A 21997-nucleotide genomic window follows, 5' to 3' on the forward strand; every position below is an offset into this window, starting at 1 on the left:
CGCGGAGGGGAGCGGCGCTGTTCGGGACCGGGCTGCGGCTTCGCCTCGCCCATTTGGAGTACCTGAGGCCCCGGCTTTGCCACGCTTGGGCGGTGCCTGGGGGCGCTGACGGAGGATCGGGCGCTGCCGGCGACTGCTGCTGGGCTGAGGCCGGGGGCCTGGAGGTCTCGGCGCGACTTGGCGACCGGAGCTGCGGGGGACCCTGACGGCCGGTGAGTGCGGAGCATGCGCTTACAGTGGTGGCGTGCCTGAGGACGGGTCACCCGGCTCCCCCTCCTGGATCGCCTGTGGCCTTATCCCCGTGCGGGGTGTGCGCGCCCTGCCGGTCGCTGAATCGGGCCGGGCCTGGCCGTAACAGAGGAGGGCGGCCATTTTGAACGGAGTGCCGTCGGGGATCCGGCCGCGCTGGCGGGCCCCGCAGTGAACAGTGCCGGTTGGTGAACGGCGCGGCGGCGGACGGCTCGTGCCTATGTTGATGCCCTCGAAGTGAGGTCCGCTGAAGGGCGGTGCCCGCTCTTCTGAGAGCCTCCTGGCATACTGTTGGATCCCTGGCTGAGGAGACGGTCGCCTGGGCGCTGGGGAGCTGGCCGGCTCGGTAGGGAGAACTCGAGGAAGTGCTGCTGCTTCGTGGAGCCGCGCCGCCTTCGCCCATCCCTGGAGTGGCCGGGGACCTTCTTGGAGCCGCTGGCGGGCGCTTGCACTGGGCACCCGTTGGATTGGGCCTGCTCTGCCTAACTGACATTGGGTCTCTGCCGCCTTGGCTGGCGACTGTGCTGTGTCGCGGCGATGGGCAAGCCTGACACGAGACAGCCGAGGCTCACCTTTGATAAGACCAGGCAAAAGCAGACGGAGCAGGACCAGAGGGACGCAGACGCTACGGTGGCTGAACCGGGCGGCTCCCGTGAGACGGACATCAAATCGATGTTTCAGGAACTGAAGGTGAGCCTGCAGGGAATAGACACTAAAATGGATGCCTTGGCGGCACGCATGGACTCCATTACGGCTCGGATGGATAAGCAGGAAGGTAGAGCTGAGGCGTTGGAATCGAGAGTGTCTGATATCGAGGAAAGCCACGCTGACCTTGATAAACGTATGCGTGGCATGGACAAGGTCCTGGCGCTGATTCAGCGGAAAAACGAGGACTTGGAAGCCAGATCGAGGCGCAACAACGTTCGCATAACGGGGGTGGCCGAATCCACAGATATCACGAACATGGCGACCTATGTGGAGCAGATGCTAAAAGATCTGTTTGCTGCGGGGCTGTCGCAGATGTTCCTCGTAGAGCGGGCGCATAGGACATTGGGGCAGAGGCCTGCGCCGGGGGCGCCGCCGCGGCCCATCATTGCGAGGATCCTAAACTTCAGGGACCGCGACACGATCCTACGCATGGCGAGAGAAATGCAAGACGTACAATACAAAGGCAACCATGTCGCCATATACCCGGACTTCACCGTGCAGGTCCAGGCTGCACGCAGAGAATTCATGCCAGCGAAAAAAGTTTTCCAACAAACAGGCACAAAATATTCCCTAATCTACCCCGTGAAGCTGAGAGTGCACGGCCCAGGGAAGCCGACCTTTTTTCTGGACGCAAAAGCCGCCCTGCAGTATGCTAAGCAACTGGTAAAGGATCAAAAGTCTAAACCACATGCTGAGGTTCCGGACCAGAGAGACAATCTGAGTGACGTTGAGTGACTGCAGGGGTGCGGACTTATCACTGCACTGGGGGGGTAAGTCCCGGCTGTGCCGTGGCAGCTGGCCTCCTGATAATTTAGCCCGATGACTGCTCTTGGCTGCGGGGTAGTTGAAATGTGCTAGTGCTGGGGGGCGGGGGGGCATTGAGCTGAAGTGCTGGGCCGGCGCTCGATCACCCTGTCAAAAGTACGGGGTTGACTGTTGGCTGACCTGCGTTCCCCAAGGGATGATTCCCGATACCTGGCTCTTGACACTGGGGGGGGTTAACGGCGTTGGTGGGGGGGGGGTGGTGTGGGGGCCGAATGCACAACCTGATTGGGGGGTTGGAGCGGGTGGGGCATCTGTTTTGAGTTTGGGGGGTTTTGTTGTTGACTGTTTGGCTGCGGTCTGGATGTTGGATGGTGTGGGCCTCTGCGAGAGGGTGCGATTTGTACTCTTTGACTTACTCAACCGCCTGGGGCAGTGTGCACAGCGGCGCGGCGATTTATCAGAACAGGGACACGCTGGACCTGCAAGACACGTAGCGAGATACATGAATGGATGGGAGCGAGATGTGTGGGGACCGGCTGGCGCACTGATAGAACAGGGACTACTGCTACTTCTACCGCCATGAAGCAAATTAAATGTCTCACCTGGAATGTGCGTGGTATGAACGACAGGCATAAAGTCAGGCTGGTGCAGGCGTATCTACTCAGACAAGAAATTGATATCTGCCTCCTGCAGGAGACACACTTGACCGATAGGGCTGTGCATATGCTCCGTCATGGCAGATGGGGGGAGATAGCGCACTCTGCCTACTCCACTTACTCCAGAGGAGTGGCGGTGTTGATCAGGAGGGGTCTGCAATGGAAGACACATGAAGTACTAAAGGACCCCGAAGGTCGATACCTCATGGTAGTGGGCACGCTGTGTGGGATGAGAGTGGTGGTAGTGAATGTATATGGCCCGAATGATGATCGACCGAGCTTCTTCCGTGATCTGTGGCACAGGGTGCAGGCTTGCGGCCCGGCAGCGATTTTGTGGGGGGGTGATTACAATGTTGTTCTTTCAAACGATATGGATAGGCAGGGCACGGCTAGATCACACCACCCCAGGGCATCGGAGGCATTGGGCGACATTATACTAGACGCAGAATTAGTGGACTCCTGGAGGAGACTACATCCCGGGGTTCGCACTGGCACCTGTATCACGGTCCATCGAGCGGCGTGGTCTAGGCTAGACTACTGGTTGCTCTCAAGGGACCTACACACTATGGTACTAGGGGTGGAACATTTGCCGAGGTCACTGTCTGATCATGCACCGGTTTGCCTGACGCTGTCAACTCCGGCACACTACGTTCAACCGTTTAGTTGGAGATTCCCCTCCAGGGCGCTTCGCGACCCAGTCTTTCAACAGGCTTTGCGCGAGAAGTTAGAGGAATATTTTGAACTTAATGAGGGCACAGTTGATTCGCCGGGCACGCTCTGGGAGGCCTGCAAGGCGGTGACTAGGGGACACTGTATGTCGCTGAAAACGGGTGTATTGCGGTCCATACGGGACACGCTGTGCAAACTGGAATCTGAGCTTGCTGAACTAGAGTCGGCTTTGTTGGGGGCGCCTACGGACAGCTTGCGAGCAGAATTTAGGGCTACCCTAGCTAAATATCAACAGGAGGCGGACAGAGAAGTGGCATACCTATCTAAAGACAGTCAGGCCAGACGTTACGGAGAGGGGGACCGCGCCGGTCGCACGCTGGCGGCCATGCTCAGAGCACCCAGAGGGGCAGAGTATATTCTGGAACTTAGAACTTCAGAGGGTGGGGTGGCCAGGGAGCCGCAAGACATACTGCAAACCATGACTGACTATTATCGTGACCTTTACACCACTAGAGTGACGCCGGATGATCAGGTGTTAACTGACTACCTGGACACCATAGCCTTAGCCTGGTTTAACGATAGAGCCCGTCAGTACATGGACTTACCGTTCACGAAAGATGACATACGTGCTGTGATAGCGAGTATGCCCCTTAGCAAGGCGCCGGGCCCCGATGGGCTGACGGCGGCTTTCTATAAGGAATACACGGACATCCTGGTCCCCGTCCTTCACAGGGTGTACGAGGAAGCCGTTGAGACGGGTGTCCTCCCTCCGTCGTTGCGGGAAGCTATGATAATTACACTGCTCAAACCAGGGAAGGACCCTGCTCACCCCGATTCCTACCGCCCGCTTTCATTAATCAATCTCGACGCCAAAATATATGCCAAGTTGCTGGCAGACCGACTAAAGTACATGATGCCACAGATAGCACTCTCGGACCAGTCGGGATTTGTGATGGGTAGATCTACGTCACATAATTTGCGAGTGCTGTTTGGGCTCCTCCACTACTTAGACCCCAGGGTGCAGGCCACGGCTGCCCTGCTGGATGCGACCAAGGCATTCGACTCGCTGGAGTGGAAATTCTTGCGCAGGCTCTTTACCCGCATGGGATTCAGCCCGCTTTTTGCCAGGAGCATTGGCGTACTCTACAACGGGCCGTCGGCCCGGGTGAGGGTAAATGGGCATATGTCAGAACCAATCCCCATAACCAGAGGGACACGGCAGGGGTGTCCACTGTCACCGTTGCTATTTGCCATCGCGACGGAACCACTGGCAGCCCGCATGCGACAGCACCATGCACAGCGAGGCGTTAGATTTACGACGCGCGGGCTGCTCATTTCCATGTACGCTGATGACATCACCATCTACATGGTAGACCCATCCCAAAACTTTGACCCGCTGATGCGGGAAATGGTGCGCTATAGCGGCCTCACTGGCATAGATATTAACTGGTCTAAATCGGTAATGCTGCCACTGACGGACGGCACAACCGCGTGCCACACTGAATTCCCAATAGACTGGGTCACAGACGAGGTCAAGTACTTGGGTATACACATAAGCCGCTCTATCCAAGAACTGTGGCTGGCGAACTTTGGTGTGGCTATGGAGTGGTTCGAGGGTAAAGTGAAGAGGTGGAAAACGCTGCCATTGTCATTGACGGGCCGCATCGCGATACTCAAAATGGTTGTAGTGCCCAAATTCCTCTATCTGTTTGTCAACATCCCCCTTCCGATGACTAAGGCGTTCTTCAGCCGGCTGCGTTCTGCTATGATAGAGCTGGTTTGGGCTGGCAGGCAGCCCAGAGTGGCATGAAACCTCCTCACCCTCCCTTTCCGCCAGGGGGGCCTGGCTGCCCCGGACATAGAGCTGTATGCATACAGCGCTCAAGCTCAATATTTACATTTCTGGCATCATCCGATTCCCTATCAACCCCACGTCGCCATAGAAACGGATGTGGCGGCGCCATGCCCCCTCAGGACGGCGGCATACCAGCGATATCGACAGTCCCAGGACGACATTAATACAGTGGAGATGGTGCGTTGGGCCTGGTCGAACATTGCGAAGCGTGCGGGCGTCACAGAGCTCTATGCCCCGAGTATGCCGTTGGAGGGCAACCCATTGCTAGGACCGCTCACTGATGCAGCGGTGGCACGGCGGGCTAGTAGCTGTGGCCTGAAACTAGCGGGCGACCTCTACCCTGACGACACGTTCCTCAATGTGCAGGACATGGCCGTGGCGCCGGACCCGTCGGCTTCTGAACTTCTCCTATATTATCAGCTGAGGGCGGCGTGTAGGCATAGGTATCCTACGTTTCCGAAGGCTCCACCGTCGGTGGCAGCGCTAGAAGACATACTATCAAATAGATCCCCGCGCAAGCTGATAACGCGTATATATAGAGCTACGCAAAGTGCTTCGCCTGTGGCCCATGCAGACTCACGGTCCCTGTGGGAGTTGGAGGCGAGTATTCAGATTACAGAGAAGCAGTGGGAGTTCTGCTGCACCCAGCTTGAAAACTTGTCGCCTAACTATAGATTGAGACTTATTCACTTTAACTTCCTTCACAGGACGTATCGAACACCCGTGCAACTCTTTAAAATGGGATTACAGGTGGATGCGAATTGCTGGCGATGTGGCGAACGGGAGGCCACATTCTACCACTTAGTTTGGGTGTGCGGTCCGATTTATGGGTTTTGGGAGGCAGTTTTTGCCGCCATAGGGAAGATGGTGGGTCTGACTATCGCGCCGGACCCTCTTGTGGCCCTTCTGGGTTTTGTGCTGAGCGTGCCATGTGCCTCGCGCAAGCTGGTTGCCCTTCTCCTACTGCTTGCTAAGCGCCAAATAGCGTTGCATTAGAAGAAAAAGTCACCGCCGGGGGTCTCGGGATGGGTGGCGTCAGCAACTTACTGCAAGGAGCAATTGACCGCCTACTGGGATCAGATGCCGCTGCGGTCCAGACCCGCGGACATTTGGCAGCCGCTTGTGGACTGGCTGGCAGCGACTGGGGCAACTGACGATGACTGAAAGAGACTGCTGGATGTGTGGCATTGTTGCGGGATTGGTGTGAAACTGCGACGAGGGGTAGTCTGTGCAGGGTCTCATGTAGCAGCGTATGAATATGGCCGCATTATCGCTGGGTGTTCACTGCAAGGAAATTTTGTGCAGGTGCTAGGGGGCTCTCCTCCGTTTTCAGATTGCAGCCGCTGTTGTAGTTTATACAGTTTCTATTTTTGTATGGTAAAATGTGGAAAGCCGAGACACCGCTGCTGTCGAGATTTTGCTCAAGTGTATGACTTTGATCCGAGCTTGCGGCGCGATGCCGCAAATACAAGCTGCCTGCCTCCGGGTTGTTGGCTAAACAGCAGTGTACACTTTCAATGGTTCAATAAAGGTTTTTCAAACAAAAAAACAAAAAAAAAACTTGCCACCTCTCTCCGATCCTACCTCTAGATCTCTAGCTCTTGGTCAGCTCTCTGCCCCTCTCTTCTCCTCAAGTGCCTCTCTCTGTCTCTACTTTCTCTTCCTGCATCTTGCTGCTCGGTTTGCATCTCATCCCCCTTCATTTCTCTTCCATTTACTTCACCTACCTCTTAATTTCATCTCTCTTTATTTTACCCTATCATTTTTGCCATCTATACCTTACCTTTCTCTACCTCTCGCATGCCTCTTTCTACCTCACCATTCTCTCTTTCATTTCTCTCTCTGCCTCACAACTCACTGCCTCATCTCTCTCTTCCCCACCACTCATACACTATCTAGCCTCTCAATTTACCTCACCTATTGGCCTTCAATGTCTCTCTTTTTATTGATGTCCTCTTTCCCTCACCTTTCCCATTATTTTATTTCTTTCTCTCTACAATGCTCTCTCTACCTCTTCCACTCCATCTATTACTCCCTTTGCTCTCATCTCTCTTTCTATCTCCTTCACAGTTTCTGTTCATTCTCTCTTCTTCCAATGTCTCGCTCGTTTAATACATCTGTCTTACCTCTGTCTCTCTCTCCCTATTTCACCATTCTCTACTTCTCCCTCGCCCTTCCTCTGTATTAGCCTCATCTCTCTACCTCATATGCACCTCTTTTCTCTCTACTTCTCATATCTTTCTATTTTTCATCCCACCGGCTCTACCTGCCTCTCCGCCTCGCTACTTTGTTTACCTGACCGGTCATTCCGTGCTTCACCTTTCTATTTGTGCTATCTCATTATAACTCACCCCTCTTCCTATCTTATTTCCTTGCCCCTCGGGTTGGCACATTTCTTACCAGCCTTCATTTAAAACTGCATGGCAGGCCTCTAAAAACAAGCATTGGCATAGCCAATAGGTCTCGCCTTTGGGACCTTATACGTTTTTAGCCATGCAACAGTTAATGTTATTGCACCAAGGATATTGTTCTGCATAACTAAATACTTATAAGGTCCCAAAAGCGAGACCTATTGGCTATGCCAATGCTTGTCTTACATGTATGTATGACAGTCTCATCTGTTTACAGTTCATCTAGCCTCTGTATAAGCTCACTGCCCTGTTTTATGCTTACATTACACAAGTTTTTTCACAGGCCTGCCAGTCAAGTCAGCTGTAATCCCTGGTGGCTCACTGCTCAACAATGAGACGGGGTCTCAACTGTGAGAGCAATGAGGGCTGTTTCGATACTATGACTGTGAAGGCTCAAGAAGGTGGTGGGACTCGAGGTAGCAGGCGAGTTACAGATTGACCTGTTTTCTGTGTCCTTGTGAAGGGAAGTAAGTAGAGTTACGAGTTTATTATTGGCCAGAAACTAGTGGTCAACTGAGGGTTTCTTCAGGAGGGGCTGCACCTTGGCTTGTTTCCATTCTGTGGGGTAGGTAACAGAGGACAGTGAGCAGTTGAAAAGGGTGGTAAGGGCAGCACCAGTAAGATGATGTGGTGGGGACAGTAACCCCAGCATTTGGCGGCACTGGTGACCATCCCCTATAAAACCATAGGCCTCTGCACACAAATATTCATAGAGGTATATACACATCAAATTAAGCATTGTGCAGGCACCTAAGTCACACTTTGAGAAAAACAACAGGCTGTCAGGACTCCACAACATTATAGAATGTCAGTCAAGTCAATATAAACTTTAGCCGGCCGGAGGCCATAAAAGCACACAAAACAAGACCACAACTTTTAAAATTGTTATAAAAAAAAATATGTAAAACACATATCACTGATCCAAATAAAATCAAAAAATGTTCAGTTCAATTCATAGCATTTCATGAGATTTAAAAACATTGCCAGTTACAGAATTCAGACATAAAGACAAGGAAGAGATTTTAAAATTCATAACCCCTCATGATATGGGAGGCTAATTTAATAAAATTAAGTATGGCACAGCAGATTTCAAGTGAGCCTATTGACTGCATAAACACTAGCCCTTCCTTGTGCTGTCTCACATTAGCCTTGCGCAGAAGAGGCACCAGGAAACGGAATCTTGGATCCTAATACAGATGGAAAAACATGAAGAAGTGGGTAATGCTTTGGATTGAGCTATTATCACACCTGCTAGAGGTTAGATCTTGAGGATAAACACCCATTGGGGGAAAGGCAAATGTAAAGTGCAAAGTGCTTAGTTTAAAAAGGGAAAGACAATAACGATAAGTGGGGAATTTGAACCATCCTAGATAGGGCTGCCACAGGCTGTTGAAACTCGAGCATAGTTTACAATACCTCGCATCTTCTGCGCCATGTCTAAATGATTATTTATGCAGTGCTCCAGGTACACTTTTTTAAAACATGGCTTAAAATTCGAGCCAATTGAAAGGGGGGAATTATATAAATCACACAAACCCAGACGCTCGAAAGAATCCTTCACATACTGAAGCCATGTTATTTGTTCTACCCCATCTAATATCAGGCAGTCGGAGATACAGGACCTTGTTAAACCGGCCTCTTGTGGTGACCACATTTTTATCCACAATAAGAACAATAGTTACTTACCTGTAATCTGTGGTTCTCCAGTATTGGTGTCTTTCATAGATTCACATGCCTGAATCATTCTCCGTCGGAGTGGGAGTCCCACGGTACATAAAAAAGCAATAATTATGCATATAATAACCAAAAAACCTTGGTAACATAAAACCAGGAAGTAAAGTAGCCCTAAGCTACAAGAAAAAACTTCCACACTTATGACTATCATAGTCATTATGTATAGTCCAAACTGCAGCCAATCAGGCGACAGCACCCACCAGCATGTTCTCCTCAGAGGCTCAGGCTCTCAGATTTTCTCGCACAGGAGTGAACCAAAGTATAATAGGCTAAACCAGCCTCTGAGGGGAGGTGGGCGGGTTGCATGTGAATCTATGAATGACACCAATACTGGAGAACCACAGATTACAGGTAAATAACTATTGTTCTTCTCCAGTATTAGGGCGTCTTTCATAGATTCACATGCCTGAATCAGAGTAGATAGCAGTACAGAACATAATGCTCATAAGACACCCTTTGTACCATAGTAAATATATATCTCTCTCTCTCTCTCTATATATATATATATATATATATATATATATATATATATATATATATATATATATATATATACACACACACACTACTGGCGGTCGCCAGTAGATAGTTATAGTTAGGACCGTGTTTCCATAGGAAATCTGCAAATTCTATTTTGAATAACTTTGGCGCCGGTTGACGAATCCTCGCGAAATTTTCAAAACTAATGGGGCGCTCCGCTCAGCTCCTACCCTGAAAGTGTTGGGGTGATTCGTCAAGCAGGGGCTAAGAAAAAAGGGGGGTCCCAAAACACGTTTTCCCCATGCCTTTTCCCATAGGACCTTTAGTCGAAGGTGCAGCCCGAACGGCTGAACAGAATTACTTGAAATTTGGCAAAGAGGTAGTCCTCAGGTCAGGCATGTGCCTTTTGCATATATGGTGTCAATCTGTTCAGTAGTTCCTGAGAAAATTGCAGTTAAAAGTACATAAATATCTATAAGCGCGCACCGTGCGCACTTATAGATATTTATGTACTTTTAATTTAAATTTATGGAGAGACCCAGAGATTGGAATAGTGCCAGACATTTCTGAACATGTGCGTTTGTGGTTTGAAAAGAATTCGCCTTGATAAGGCAGTCGTCCAAGTATGGGAAAATGTGAATTCCTTGCAGACTAAGGTGTGCGGTCACCGGTGCTAGGACCTTCGTAAACACACGGGGTGCTGATCGTAGACCAAACGGAAGGACTCTGAATTGAAAGTCTCTGCCAGCCCCTCTGAAACGTAAACATTTTCTGTGGCTGGGTAGGATTGGCACATGAAAATAAGCTTCTTGGAGGTCGAGGGTGGCCATGTGATCCCCCGCCGAAAGCAGTTGAAGGATTTCTTGAAGTGTTAACATTCGGAAAGATAACTTTTTCAGGTATTTGTTGAGGACGCGAAGGTCGAGAACGGGGCGCCATTCTCCCGACTTTTTAAGTATCAGGATAAACCTTGAATAAAATCCTGTTCCTCGTCGTAAAGGAGGGACCTTCTCGATTGCTCCTTTCCGAATCATCAGATTTATTTGGGAAAAAAGCTCCTCGAGATGAGCAGGAGGTGGTCCTTTGGGAGGAGAGTTTGGGGGAATCTTTATGAACTCTAGAGCATGGCCTCTGGCCACTATATCCAGAACCCACTTGTCTGTTGTAATTGCGGACCAGTTCGAGAAGAATTGGGATATTCTTCATCCAACTTTTGACTGGGGAAACGGCAGAAATGGTGGCAGGTGGCGGATCTCATTGTTTTTTAGTTGAATCCCGTCCACAATAGGAGGGCTTCCTTCTTGATTGCGAGTAGGAGTTACCTCGCTGTCCATATGACTGCTGCCTGTACGGCTGATATCTTGGATTACCTTGAGAGGTTTGATATGACTTTTGCTGATTGTAACCTCCCCTATTGGAGAAGGATCCACGTCCTTAAGCACCTCGAAAGGACGACTTTCGAAATTGAAGGCTACCAAGAGATCTCGCAGTCTCCGTGTCTTATTTAATAGCCTGAAGGGCCTCATCAACATGTTGGCCAAATAGTGACTCCCCATCAAACGGCATGTCAATAATTTTGGTTTGGGCCTCTTGGCGAAAAGATGTAGATTTCAGCCAAACTTGTCTACTTAGTACTGCTGCACCCACTAACTGTCTGAATCCTGTGGATACAACATCTACGGCTGTGTCAATGATTTCCGCAGAGATACACTCTCCTTCCTGTAAGATCTTCAAGGCCTCGGACTTGGAAGGTTCTGGCAGCATGTTAATGTAGAGGGAGATGTCCGACCACATCTGCCTGTCATATCTCCCTAATATGTCTAGGGAATTTGCAGCACGGGAGGTCGTCGCAGCCATAGTGGAAACCTTCTTCCCAATTGAATCCAGCCGTCTGCCATCCTTGTCTGGCGGAGCTGTTATAGGCGAAGAGGGGTTTCTGGCCCGTCTCTGCACCGCTTGGGCGATGACAGATTCAGCTTTTGGCTGACCTATGAGGCATGCAGGTGAGTTGCTTGGTGCTTTATATTTTTTGTCTAATCGAGGCAAGACTGCAGGAATGGAATTCGGAGCTGCCATGATCTTCAACCCTTCCTTCCAGATTAAGTCTATGATGGGAATTGTCCTTATTTGCCTTCGTGGTTGATCTTTAAAATCATAAAGTAAGCAATCATCATTCTTTGTCTCCATTGGTATGAGAAACCTTTTTGTCGCTCTCTCTATAAGGAGATGAAAACCTCCGATATCTACTGGAGGAGAGTCAACGGGAGCTGGAGCTGACGGTGATGGAGTTTGAATTTGGTATTCGTCCCACTCCGAAAGAACAGACCTATCATCCACTTCTCCCTCTTCCCTGTCATCTTCCGTGGTATTAGCATCATGGGAATGATGAGATGGTACTGGAGAAGGTGGTCTAGGAGATCCTAAAGAAGAACCCTTGGCATGGGCGTAGATGGAATAGACTCCGACGATTCAGAAGGAGGAAAACGACGATAATAGTCTTCCAACATATATTGTAAGTTATTAAGCAAGGCCAAAGGCATTTGCGCTATGGGAACCGTGACAGGAGCTGGAGCTTCAGACTCAGGGAAAGGTTCTTCCTCCTGGTCGTCATCTTGATACTTTATAAACCATTCCGATGGACTTCTAGCAGTGCGGAATCTGTCATCCTCTCCGAAATCCTCTTCTCCCTCCTCAGAATCCAGTAATTGCTCAGGCAACTTCAATGGGGAGAGAGTTTCCAATGAGGAGCCACGTCTTTGTAGCAAAGAAGCCGCCGTTGTAGGCAGGACAGAGGAGGCAGTAGCCGATGTTGCACACGAAACTTGCAAGTCTGTGCAAGAAGACAAAAGAGGCGTCGGTGAGTGTGCCGTCGATAATATCGTCGCCGATGGGGCTGGCGTCAGGAAAGTGATTGTCGACGAGGCAGCCGTTTTCGTCGCCGATGTGGCCGTCGATGACGAGTCAGTCTTCGTCGATGAGGAAGTCGTCGACGACGAGGCAGTCTTCGATGACGAGGTGGCCGTCGACTAGGAAGTTTATCGACGAAACGATCGTCAACGAGGCAGTCGTCGACGAGGTCTTCTTAACTTTCGCCGTCGATGGAGCGCTGATGATAGATGAAATTTCCTTCGTCGACGAGATGGGTCCAACAGCAACAGAGACCAGCGTCGACGGAGATGAAGCTGATGACATGATCATCTTGGGTCTCGGCGACGAGAAGGTAACCGTCGACGCAGAAGTAGCGTTGACGATGATAATAGTCGACGGAGGAGCCGTCGACGACGGAGCTTTTTGCTGAGGGAAATCTTTCTCAAGAAGTCTTTTTGACGCCAGAGACTTTCCAGTCTTTCTCGGGGGCGTAACAGGCTTAGACTTTGAAGGTGGAGAAGCCTTTTTTGAAGAAGAAGGCAAGCTAGAATCCTTGACGGGCTGAACTTTTCTCGACACCTTAGCCCAAGGAGATGATAAATCTTCCTCAGCCATCCTCTTTCTAGAGGATATAGATGAACCAGAGGCCACACTTCCCACCTCAGATAAGGGGTTATCCTTGTCTTTAATCTTCTGTAGCCACAGAAGTAGGCGCCCTTCTCTATCTCCGAGGGAAGGACCTGCAGATTTTACAGTCTCTCACCTCATGATCCGGATAAAGGCAGTAAATGCACTTATTGTGGGGTTCTTCTGAAAATAGCCGGAGCTTCCCACAAGATTCACAAGGCCTAAAGAGAGATCTCTTAGAAGATGACATTCTGAAGAGAAGCAAAAATCCAGAAAAAAATGTGAAGTACTGAGCAGAGCTCAGGGAGACTCCCTTCACACGACGTGCGGTAGAAAATCTGAGAGCCTGAGCCTCTGAGGAGAACATTCTGGTGGATGCTGTCGCCTGATTGGGTGCAGTTTGGACTATACATAATGACTATGATAGTCATAAGTGTGGGAGTTTTTTCTTGTAGCTTAGGGCTCCTTTACTTCCCAGTTTTATGTTACCAAGGTTTTTTGGTTATTATATGCATAATTATTGCTTTTTTATGTACCGTGGGACTCCCACTCCGATGACGGGGAATGATTCAGGCATGTGAATCTATGAAAGGCACCCTAATACTGGAGAATAGAAGTGCTAGCTCAATCACATCTTTCAAAAACGGCAAACCAAGCTCTTCATGGCAAATTCCGGAGGGAGTGCTTCCCATGACTGATAATAATCTGAGAATAAACTGGTTCTCTACGCGTTGTAGGATTTCCACATTGTGGACCATATACGCAAGCGGACATGCACTTGCTCTGATAGAGATTCAACATTGCTTCAATTGGTTTATTTTGAAGCTTACTAGCAAATCTGAAACTAGCTTCAATACTTCTCCTAAAAATCTGGACTCAGTGTTATAAGCAGGGTCCAACTTAGAGACTGATTAAACAAGATCCACAGACAGTTAACATTTTTAACCTTTAATAAAGCGGACTCCGCCATCTTAAAAGACTTTGACTTGGTGCTAGAACAACTGCAAGTTATAATGTAGGACTTTGAACATTTTCCTTTATGGTCTAGGTCCTTCATATACGCTAAAAATAATCTAGTAGAAGCTGGAGGCTTCGGACTATAAAAACTGCATCGCCCGCATATAATAAAATGGGGATAGAAGTATGACCCATGCGGGGAACATCTTTACATTTCTAGGTCAAACATTTGCTGATTCCATTTAAATACAAGAAAAAGAGGAAAAGGGCTAAAATACACCCCTGCTTGACACTCCTAATTGATCTAATACTCGGGGAACATTTACCTCAGGGGCTCTAATGGATGTTAACAGTGAGGTCCTGATGGAGGCGCATTACAAGAGACAGTCGATCCTGTTCAATTCCCATTTTACCCATAATTTCCCACAGCTTAGAGCGATTGACACGATCGATAAATCAATAAAGCAAGATGCAGGGAACCTCTCTTGGCTTTCACGTACTTACCCACATTAAGTACAAATTTAGGCATTGCTCAATAGTCCCAACTATCCTGACTGAAGCAAAAATGCACCTCTGACAATGTTATTTGTGATGACCCATTCTTCGAGGCAGGACAGCAAAATATGGCCCAAGATCTTGGCGCTTGAATCTATCAGGAAATTGGCCAATAGCAAAACATCTAAGACCGATCCCATTTTTTAATTATCGGGACCACAATAGCAGACTTCCATGGTTCTGGAACAGGCCCATACACTTAAGATCTGAACACATTTGTAAGTAGGGGGGCCCCGTCTGGGCCTGGAGCTTTACCTGTGATGCACTTATTTAAGGTGGTAATAACCTCCTGGACTTTAAAAGGATATTGGAGATCATTTAATAGATCACGGGGAAGATTACTATCATAGCCTCAGGAAATATCCGCAGGGGAAAATCTTTTGTGTAGTGCGAGTCCCAAGTTTCCATTGAAATTACTGCATCAATACTGGGTTCGTCCTGCTCCTCAAAAAAGGGTCTGTTGACCACCTCCCAGAACGTAGCACTGTCTCTCATTTTGCCAGCCTCCTGGATGTCCTCCCAGGCTTTGCTTCGAATTTCAGACTTCCTATCTTCTAAGGTTTGTTTATACAAGCCCCTGGCTATGTTAACTTTGGAGGCTACCCTAGGACATCTTTTCAGTGCGGCCATCAAAGTTCTATGTGCAGTAGAGCATGCCGAGTTAAATCAGCGAGGTGATGATCTAGCCCAAGGATGTGAGAATAACAGAATTAATATTACTAACATTTGAAAACTCAGACTGAATCAAAACCTCACCCACATCTACAGATACACAGGTCATAATAGAAGCCCTTGCCTTTTCTACAATGTGATGGTTGAAGGCAACTGGGTCGCTCTTCTCCCATTTCAATTTGAGGCCTTTATTCTTAGAGGGCTTCAAATTGTCAGAACGACTTGTTTTAATAGGGTTAACATGAGAGACCAACTTAATGGAAAGTGGGTTGTGATCACTCACACAGCTACCAACTGTTGTGAAATCAGAGAGATAAGGGCACAATTCATTTGACAAAAGAAATAAATCTGTGGTGCTCCCTCATGAGTTTCCTATGAAAGTGGGGACACAAGCATTCTCTGAACCGTAGACATCACTAAGGAAAACCAAATTATATTTAAGGACCCGGTTATTTAATACATCACCATAAGTGAGTGGGAGAAGAGTGTAATGTTATGTGAATAGCCGTCACGTAAGCCACAGAATCTGAAAACCGGCAAAGTGTAATATTAAAATCACCAGCCCAACTAAGATAAACAATGTGTCTAGCATTTAAAAAGAAATCAGTTAAAAAGGCATTAAACTGCTCTATGAATCCCCCAGACGACTGTTTAAAAACATTATAATAAAAATTAATTAACACAATATCGTAGTTGTCAGGGAATAATAAGAGAGAGACCAATAAATGTGCGAGGACCAACATTTTTTTAATGCTAATGTCCGTGATCTTAACTGATAAAAAAAGTGGCCAAGCCCTCACTCGCTCTGCCTGTCTTAGATCGCAAGGCAGGTTGCAAAAGCCCCTGAAACCCATTGATAGTAAAGTCAGACAGAGACCAAGTTTCTTGGCAACAAATTATGTCATGGGTGTTCATACAATGGTCCCTAGGGAGGTAGGCATAGGAAGTAACAAATGAATACAGACCCAATCAGTGCTGTATTGGTTAACTTATCCAGCCAGATAGAGGTTCAATATTTAATTTATCAGCAAGTTTTTTGGATATAAACAAACACAAATACTGAAAAGTGGGACACAAGCCTGCATCCTACTACACAAACATACAAACATAAAATAGGGAGAACATTTAAGCGAGGCTCAGGCAAAGCTTACGGTTTGTTTTGACAAGTAGTATGAATTTAATAAAACAAAATCGCAAGTAACGTCTCTACACAGTTAATAATGACATCACATTTATCCCGGATGCTGACCCCCTGAGCAGCACGGCGCATTTCATCGACTATTGTTCATTACACCGTCCGAGCACACGCCTGTGGCTCCACTCCCGTGAATCCCTCCAATTTCTTTACTTGAGGCCATCGCGCTGCCATCGCGAAGTCGTATTACACGCAGCCCCTCCTGAAGTGTTCCCTGAAGTGCCCCTTGATCCTCGACCTGCCAGTACCACATATCTGCGACGGCCGGAGCCCCTACCGAGCCCGGACGTTCCCGCACCCGGTGTTTTCACACCCACAGTCTCGTGGCAGGCTCTTCGCACTTCCCCAATTATCTTAGGCACTTGTATACAGGCATGCTAATATAATGTCCTGAAGATGATCAACGCATTGCTCACTTAGATCGAAACGCCGTCTACACCTTAAAACGCCTCATGCACTAAATGCGATGTCATTATTAACTGTGTAGAGACGTTACTTGCAGTTTGTTTCTTAAAATTCATACTACTTGTCAAAACTAACCATAAGCATTGCCTGAGCCTCGCTTAAATGTTCTCCCTATTTTATGTTTGTATGTTTGTGTAGTAGGATGCAGGCTTGTGTCCCACTTTTCAGTATTTGTGTCTGTTTATATCCAAAAACTTGCTGATAAATTAAATATTGAACCTCTGTCCGGCTGGATAAGTTAACTAATACAGCACCGATTGGGTCTGTATTCATTTGTTACTTCCTATCCCTACCTCCCTAGGGACCATTGTAGCACAAAATAATTGATTCCCAAGGTCCCTGGCTGACTTTACTTGGGTCCCCTTGTTGTTTGAAAAGATGGGTGTTCATAACATTTATAAAATCCGGATTCTAAATTTTGGTGCGAACCCCCATGATTTCCAAGATGCTATACTCAAGAGCTTATTATTGTGGTTTCTCATAATGATTCCCGTGGAGGATGTGGTCAGCCCATGACAACGTGAATTTACTATACACTACAGCTCATGAATGCATCAGAACTGACTGTTAGCCATTTACTGTGCCTGTACTACTTACCTGTCTATTATGCCATCCGTACAAAATAAATTATCCGTCTCCATTTTCCCCTTTCCCTTCCTATCCTTTTTCATTTGCGTTCATTGTAATTTGTTTGTTTAACAAAATGCAAATAAAGATATTTAAAAAATAAAATAAAAAAAAGATTCTCGTGGAGGAGGCAGCGATAGAGTCTGTATCCTTTCGCCCATGAACTGGGGCAGGGGTATGATCCTCGATGTTATATTTGCAACCACAGTTCTGAGGAGGGTCAGGGGCCCCTAATGTTTGGACGTTCAGAGGCTCTGGCAATTGAGAAGGGGGAGCAGCAATACAGAGGGGGGTAAAAACCTTCAACCATCAGTCTAAATCCTCCAGTGCAGACAGGGGCTCAAATGAATTCCTAATTGGAATATTGAAGCCACAACAATCTGATATTAATGTTGGGACATCATTAACAGTTACTGGGTTGAGGTTAGACAATATGGGTGGCCTGTAGAAATGACCAAGAGGTAACACCTGGATATGGGTAAAGGAATGAGATTGACTACCCAATATTGTTAAAAGGGACTTGACCTCCAATTGAGATCTAAAATTTACGATCACCAAGAAACTCCCTTCTGCCCGGCCCTACTCAGGGGGTTCTATGGGCCATTAGAATTTCAGAAGGTAAGTCCACTATCCTCACCCTTATCTTTAAACCAATGAGAAATTTTATTCCTCAGTCCGCAAAAATACTCATGGGATTGACCAGAAAGAATTGAACAGTTTTTCAACACTAAGACATAAGGGGCGCAGTGCGGGGGAAGTTGTGGGTTAGGATGACTGTTTCCAAGAATGTTTATGGATTTCCCAAGTGGGACATGCCTCGCGAAAGCAGGTTGTGCTGGGTTTAATGCAGGCCCTTTTTCCAGGTGGTTAATGCCTATGGCTCCAGGGCCTAAAACTCTGTCTGTGGTTGAGGGAACTCGGGGCAAGTTGGAGAGAGCTGCGCTTATGGTATGGCTTGGAACAATCACAAAGGGAGATGGCTCCAATTCCGCCCTCTGACTTGGACGCAGTGCCTGAACGGATTGTGGGGGACCGTGAGGAGTAATCAGCTCCTTTAGATTGGTTTCAATGACTTCCAAACGTGTAAATAGTAAGGTGAAGCTATTTGAGGTATGATCTAAAATAGATGATTCTAAGTCCCCAACAAAAGAATCAAAGGAACTAAAATTGCCATCCAGATTCCCAGCACTATTTGCAGATGCAGGGGGGGAGTTACAATGCGTGGCCGTTTCCGCTTGAAGCCCACAGCAGTTCTTTTCCTCTTGCCAGACTGACCACCAGTTGCCCAGTCCCAGTTTCCCACCTCTGGGATAGCACTGGCCGCTTCAATAACAACGGTGACGTCCCCAACTGATTCAGCGCTTAAAGCCTCTGCAAAGGTAGGAGAGCGAGTGGGCTCAGTGCCGGTTTTAATGCCGTTTTTAACTGGCAGACTAAGCAGAACCAGTGTAAGAAGGCCTCCCGGGGGTGAAGAAAGGGACAAACGAAGCTCTATTAGCTCAATTTCCTTTGAGATCTCTACAACTGCGCTTTGCAGAAAGCCGTTCAGAGTGGTCCAACTGGGTTGCTAAGGCCTTTCGTCTCTCATTGGCAGGATTTGAGAACAGAGTCACGGACAAAGAAGGAATGATCAAGCCAAGCTCAAACTTACCATACAAGCCCGTAAGACTTTAGACTGGAGCCAAGCGGGGTGGCCATGCCCTGCAGCTTCCTGGTGCTGAGGGGCGCAGACAGGCCTGGCCTTCGCCCAGGCATTTCCCGTGCTGCGGGACACCTCAGCTGACTCAATGGCACTCCAGCGCCTGCAGGGATAGTTGAGGCCCTCTTCCAGGCCAAGGCAGCTGGGAGAACAAGTCTCTCTCCCCCGCACGGCTCCTGGTACTTGAACAAGGTTCCCATGCTGCGGGACACCTCAGCTGATTAAATGGTGCTCCGGCACCTGCAGGGATTGCTGCGGCCCTCTTCCGGGCCAGGGCAGCTGGGGTAACGAGTCTCTCTCTCCCCCACGCAGCTCTGGGTACTAGAACGAGGCTCCACCTCACCAAAACTGAGGCGGTTAACTAAAAGGTAGTTAGCACATTTCTATGCTGACTAGACACCCGGATCGCCTCCCTTCCTTCTGGCCTGAAGGCGGAAACGCAGGAATCTACATAGTTCAGAAACTAGTCAATTCCACAGGGAATACCAGAGCAGTGAACTGAAAATAAGACTAAGGTAATTAGACCGAAATTATTGCGATATATATTGGATCCCCCAAATACATTTCAGATAAAATCCTAGCAGTCATATTTTATTGGGTGAAATATAAATTGCACCAATTATCAGCCAACTCATGAGAGACAAAGAAAAAAAGGTGACGCAAGGTCATGGAACCTCAGAGAAACATGTGGTATACACTGCTGACTGTGTATTAAGGAGACTTCTTGTTTGTGTTCTGTGCTTTTATACTGGAACATGCAGCGAGAGTTTGGAGGAAGAAACAAACTTAAAGGGTTCTAAAGCTTTCAGTATGTTCATTTTGGAGATAATGATCTTAGAAAATGTGTCACTCCTTACCTACGCCAATCAGCTGTATAAGGGACACGGTGAATCCTTCCTTTTTCTGGAGGACGATGCTGTATATGGTTAGCGCCAGCACGCAGAGAAGGGATACGATTGCCAAACAGAAGTACACTTTGATGAACTTGGGTAGTTCTGACCAAGGCTTAATCTAGAGCAAAAGAGGTATTTTTCAAATACCAACAAAGAAAACAGTTCTGATTAGCACCTGATAAATAAACAGACAATGCTTGGAGATTGCCAGGCTTCCCTCACATTACAGAGCTAGTCTTCACAAAACATGTTAATGTCAATGACAGACCACTAACAAGCAGTGATTCGCACACAGTTTTCAGTCTCCCTGCCCTAACAAGCACTAGAAGGGTACATTATGGTTCGTGTGTCCTACAGTGTGTGAGAGAAGTCTACACTGCTGTCTCTGCTTAACCTGTTCTTTCAGGAAATGAAGCTTGCATTGTTGCTGTCTGTTCTGGATGTTTGCATGGGAACCTTGGCCTCTGCTGCCTGCGCTATCCCTGTCCCTGATGTTTGTATGTCTGAGAAACCCAAATTGCTTCTGCTCCACCTATTGTTAATGAACACAGGAAAAATTCAGAGTTGCTGGTCGTGCTGTGCTGGTTCTGTGTACCGGGGAGACCTACACTGATGCTTTTTGTCTTGTTCTTGTGGTAAGAGACTATTGTACTGCCTCAGCTGTATTTGTCCAGTGTAGGTTAGGGACCCTTGTACCACAGCTGACTGTGTTCTACCTTTGTGCATGGCATGCGTGTGTGTGAGAGAGCAAGAGAAAGGAGAGAGCTTGCACTATTTCAGTCTGCACTATACCGCTAATGTGCAAAAAAACTTCTCTTCTATTTTGGGTGAAGCTTGTGTGTATGCATCTGACCATTGTTTGTAATTAAACATGCACTGTTGCGTTCCATGGTGGGTTCAATGTTTTAACTAATAAATGAAATGGTTGATGTGCAGGATCAATGCTATGTGAGCCCTGAAGGACGGGGGCACATGCACAAAGAAAGAAAACCTTCCAGGGCAAATTCAAGGTTTAAGAATGTTACAGAAGCAAAAAGTTTTTAGTCATATTCAAATTAGCATCAATAATGCATCAAAAAAGGAAACATGCGAGACTTCATAACACAATATTGTCATACTCAATTCGTATGTCAAGGAATGTCTAAATATAAATCAGTAAGAGGACAGACATGAAGTCTGCCTCCGAGGTAAGAGCCAAAAAGTCTAAGCATAAATCAGTAGACAGTCTAACGTGTAGACTGCCTATGATAGTGAGAGCAAAACGTTTAAGTATAGCACCAGCTAACAGTCTGACATGGAGACTGATCAGTTTGTAAAGCAAGGGAAATTCTGGCACACATCCCAGAAAGGTCACATTTTATAGGTTTCAGACAGTGAAAAACAACACACTTGACATAGTAAGATTAATTAATATATTACAATGAATCCATCTAAAGAGAAGATTCCTTTTTGTGCAACCGGCTAGACGGTTGCACAAAAGGGAATCTTCTCTTTAGATATATATCTACACGGTCTTTTTGGCGGTTTAGTGTGCCTCTCCTTGTTTTGTGAGGGATACATCACAATGAAAACACCTGCATTATCAATAATTATTGAGCACACTTGATCCAGCAAGCAAGGGAAATTACATTGCACTATTGAAGCAAACAAAGCAATAAGCTTTTAAAGTAATGATTAAAGCACAGCTGTGGAATGGGTAGTAGGTCTTGAAAAAGGTTTCTTGCATGGCACATCTCCTGGTACTTGGCCTCCTTCTCGTGGAACAAATGACCAATTTAATACATTTGCATCATCTACAGCACCATGAAAATGAAATCTATTTTGTTTATTCTATGAAAAGGAAAAACAACATGCAAGAAGTGTGAACATGAAAGCTCATTCTCAAAAAATAAATAACACATTTTTTCTTTTC

General features: G+C 47.5%; 1 protein-coding gene across 2 annotated transcripts in view; it reads right to left on the reverse strand.

The window, feature by feature from the left end:
- The window catches only part of LOC146868216 (uncharacterized), a 163210-nt gene that overhangs the window by 116556 nt on the left and 24657 nt on the right, over nt 1-21997 (reverse strand). For both annotated transcript variants that reach the window (XM_085609427.1, XM_085609431.1), the window contains exon 3: nt 20050-20203. In XM_085609427.1, coding sequence (XP_085465553.1) covers nt 20050-20203 — 154 coding nt within the window. The remainder of the gene's footprint in view (nt 1-20049; nt 20204-21997) is intronic.

The sequence above is a fragment of the Triturus cristatus genome, chromosome 1_2 (genome assembly GCF_964204655.1).
Source record: "Triturus cristatus chromosome 1_2, aTriCri1.1, whole genome shotgun sequence".
In the NCBI taxonomy this organism is placed as follows: Eukaryota; Metazoa; Chordata; class Amphibia; order Caudata; family Salamandridae; genus Triturus; species Triturus cristatus.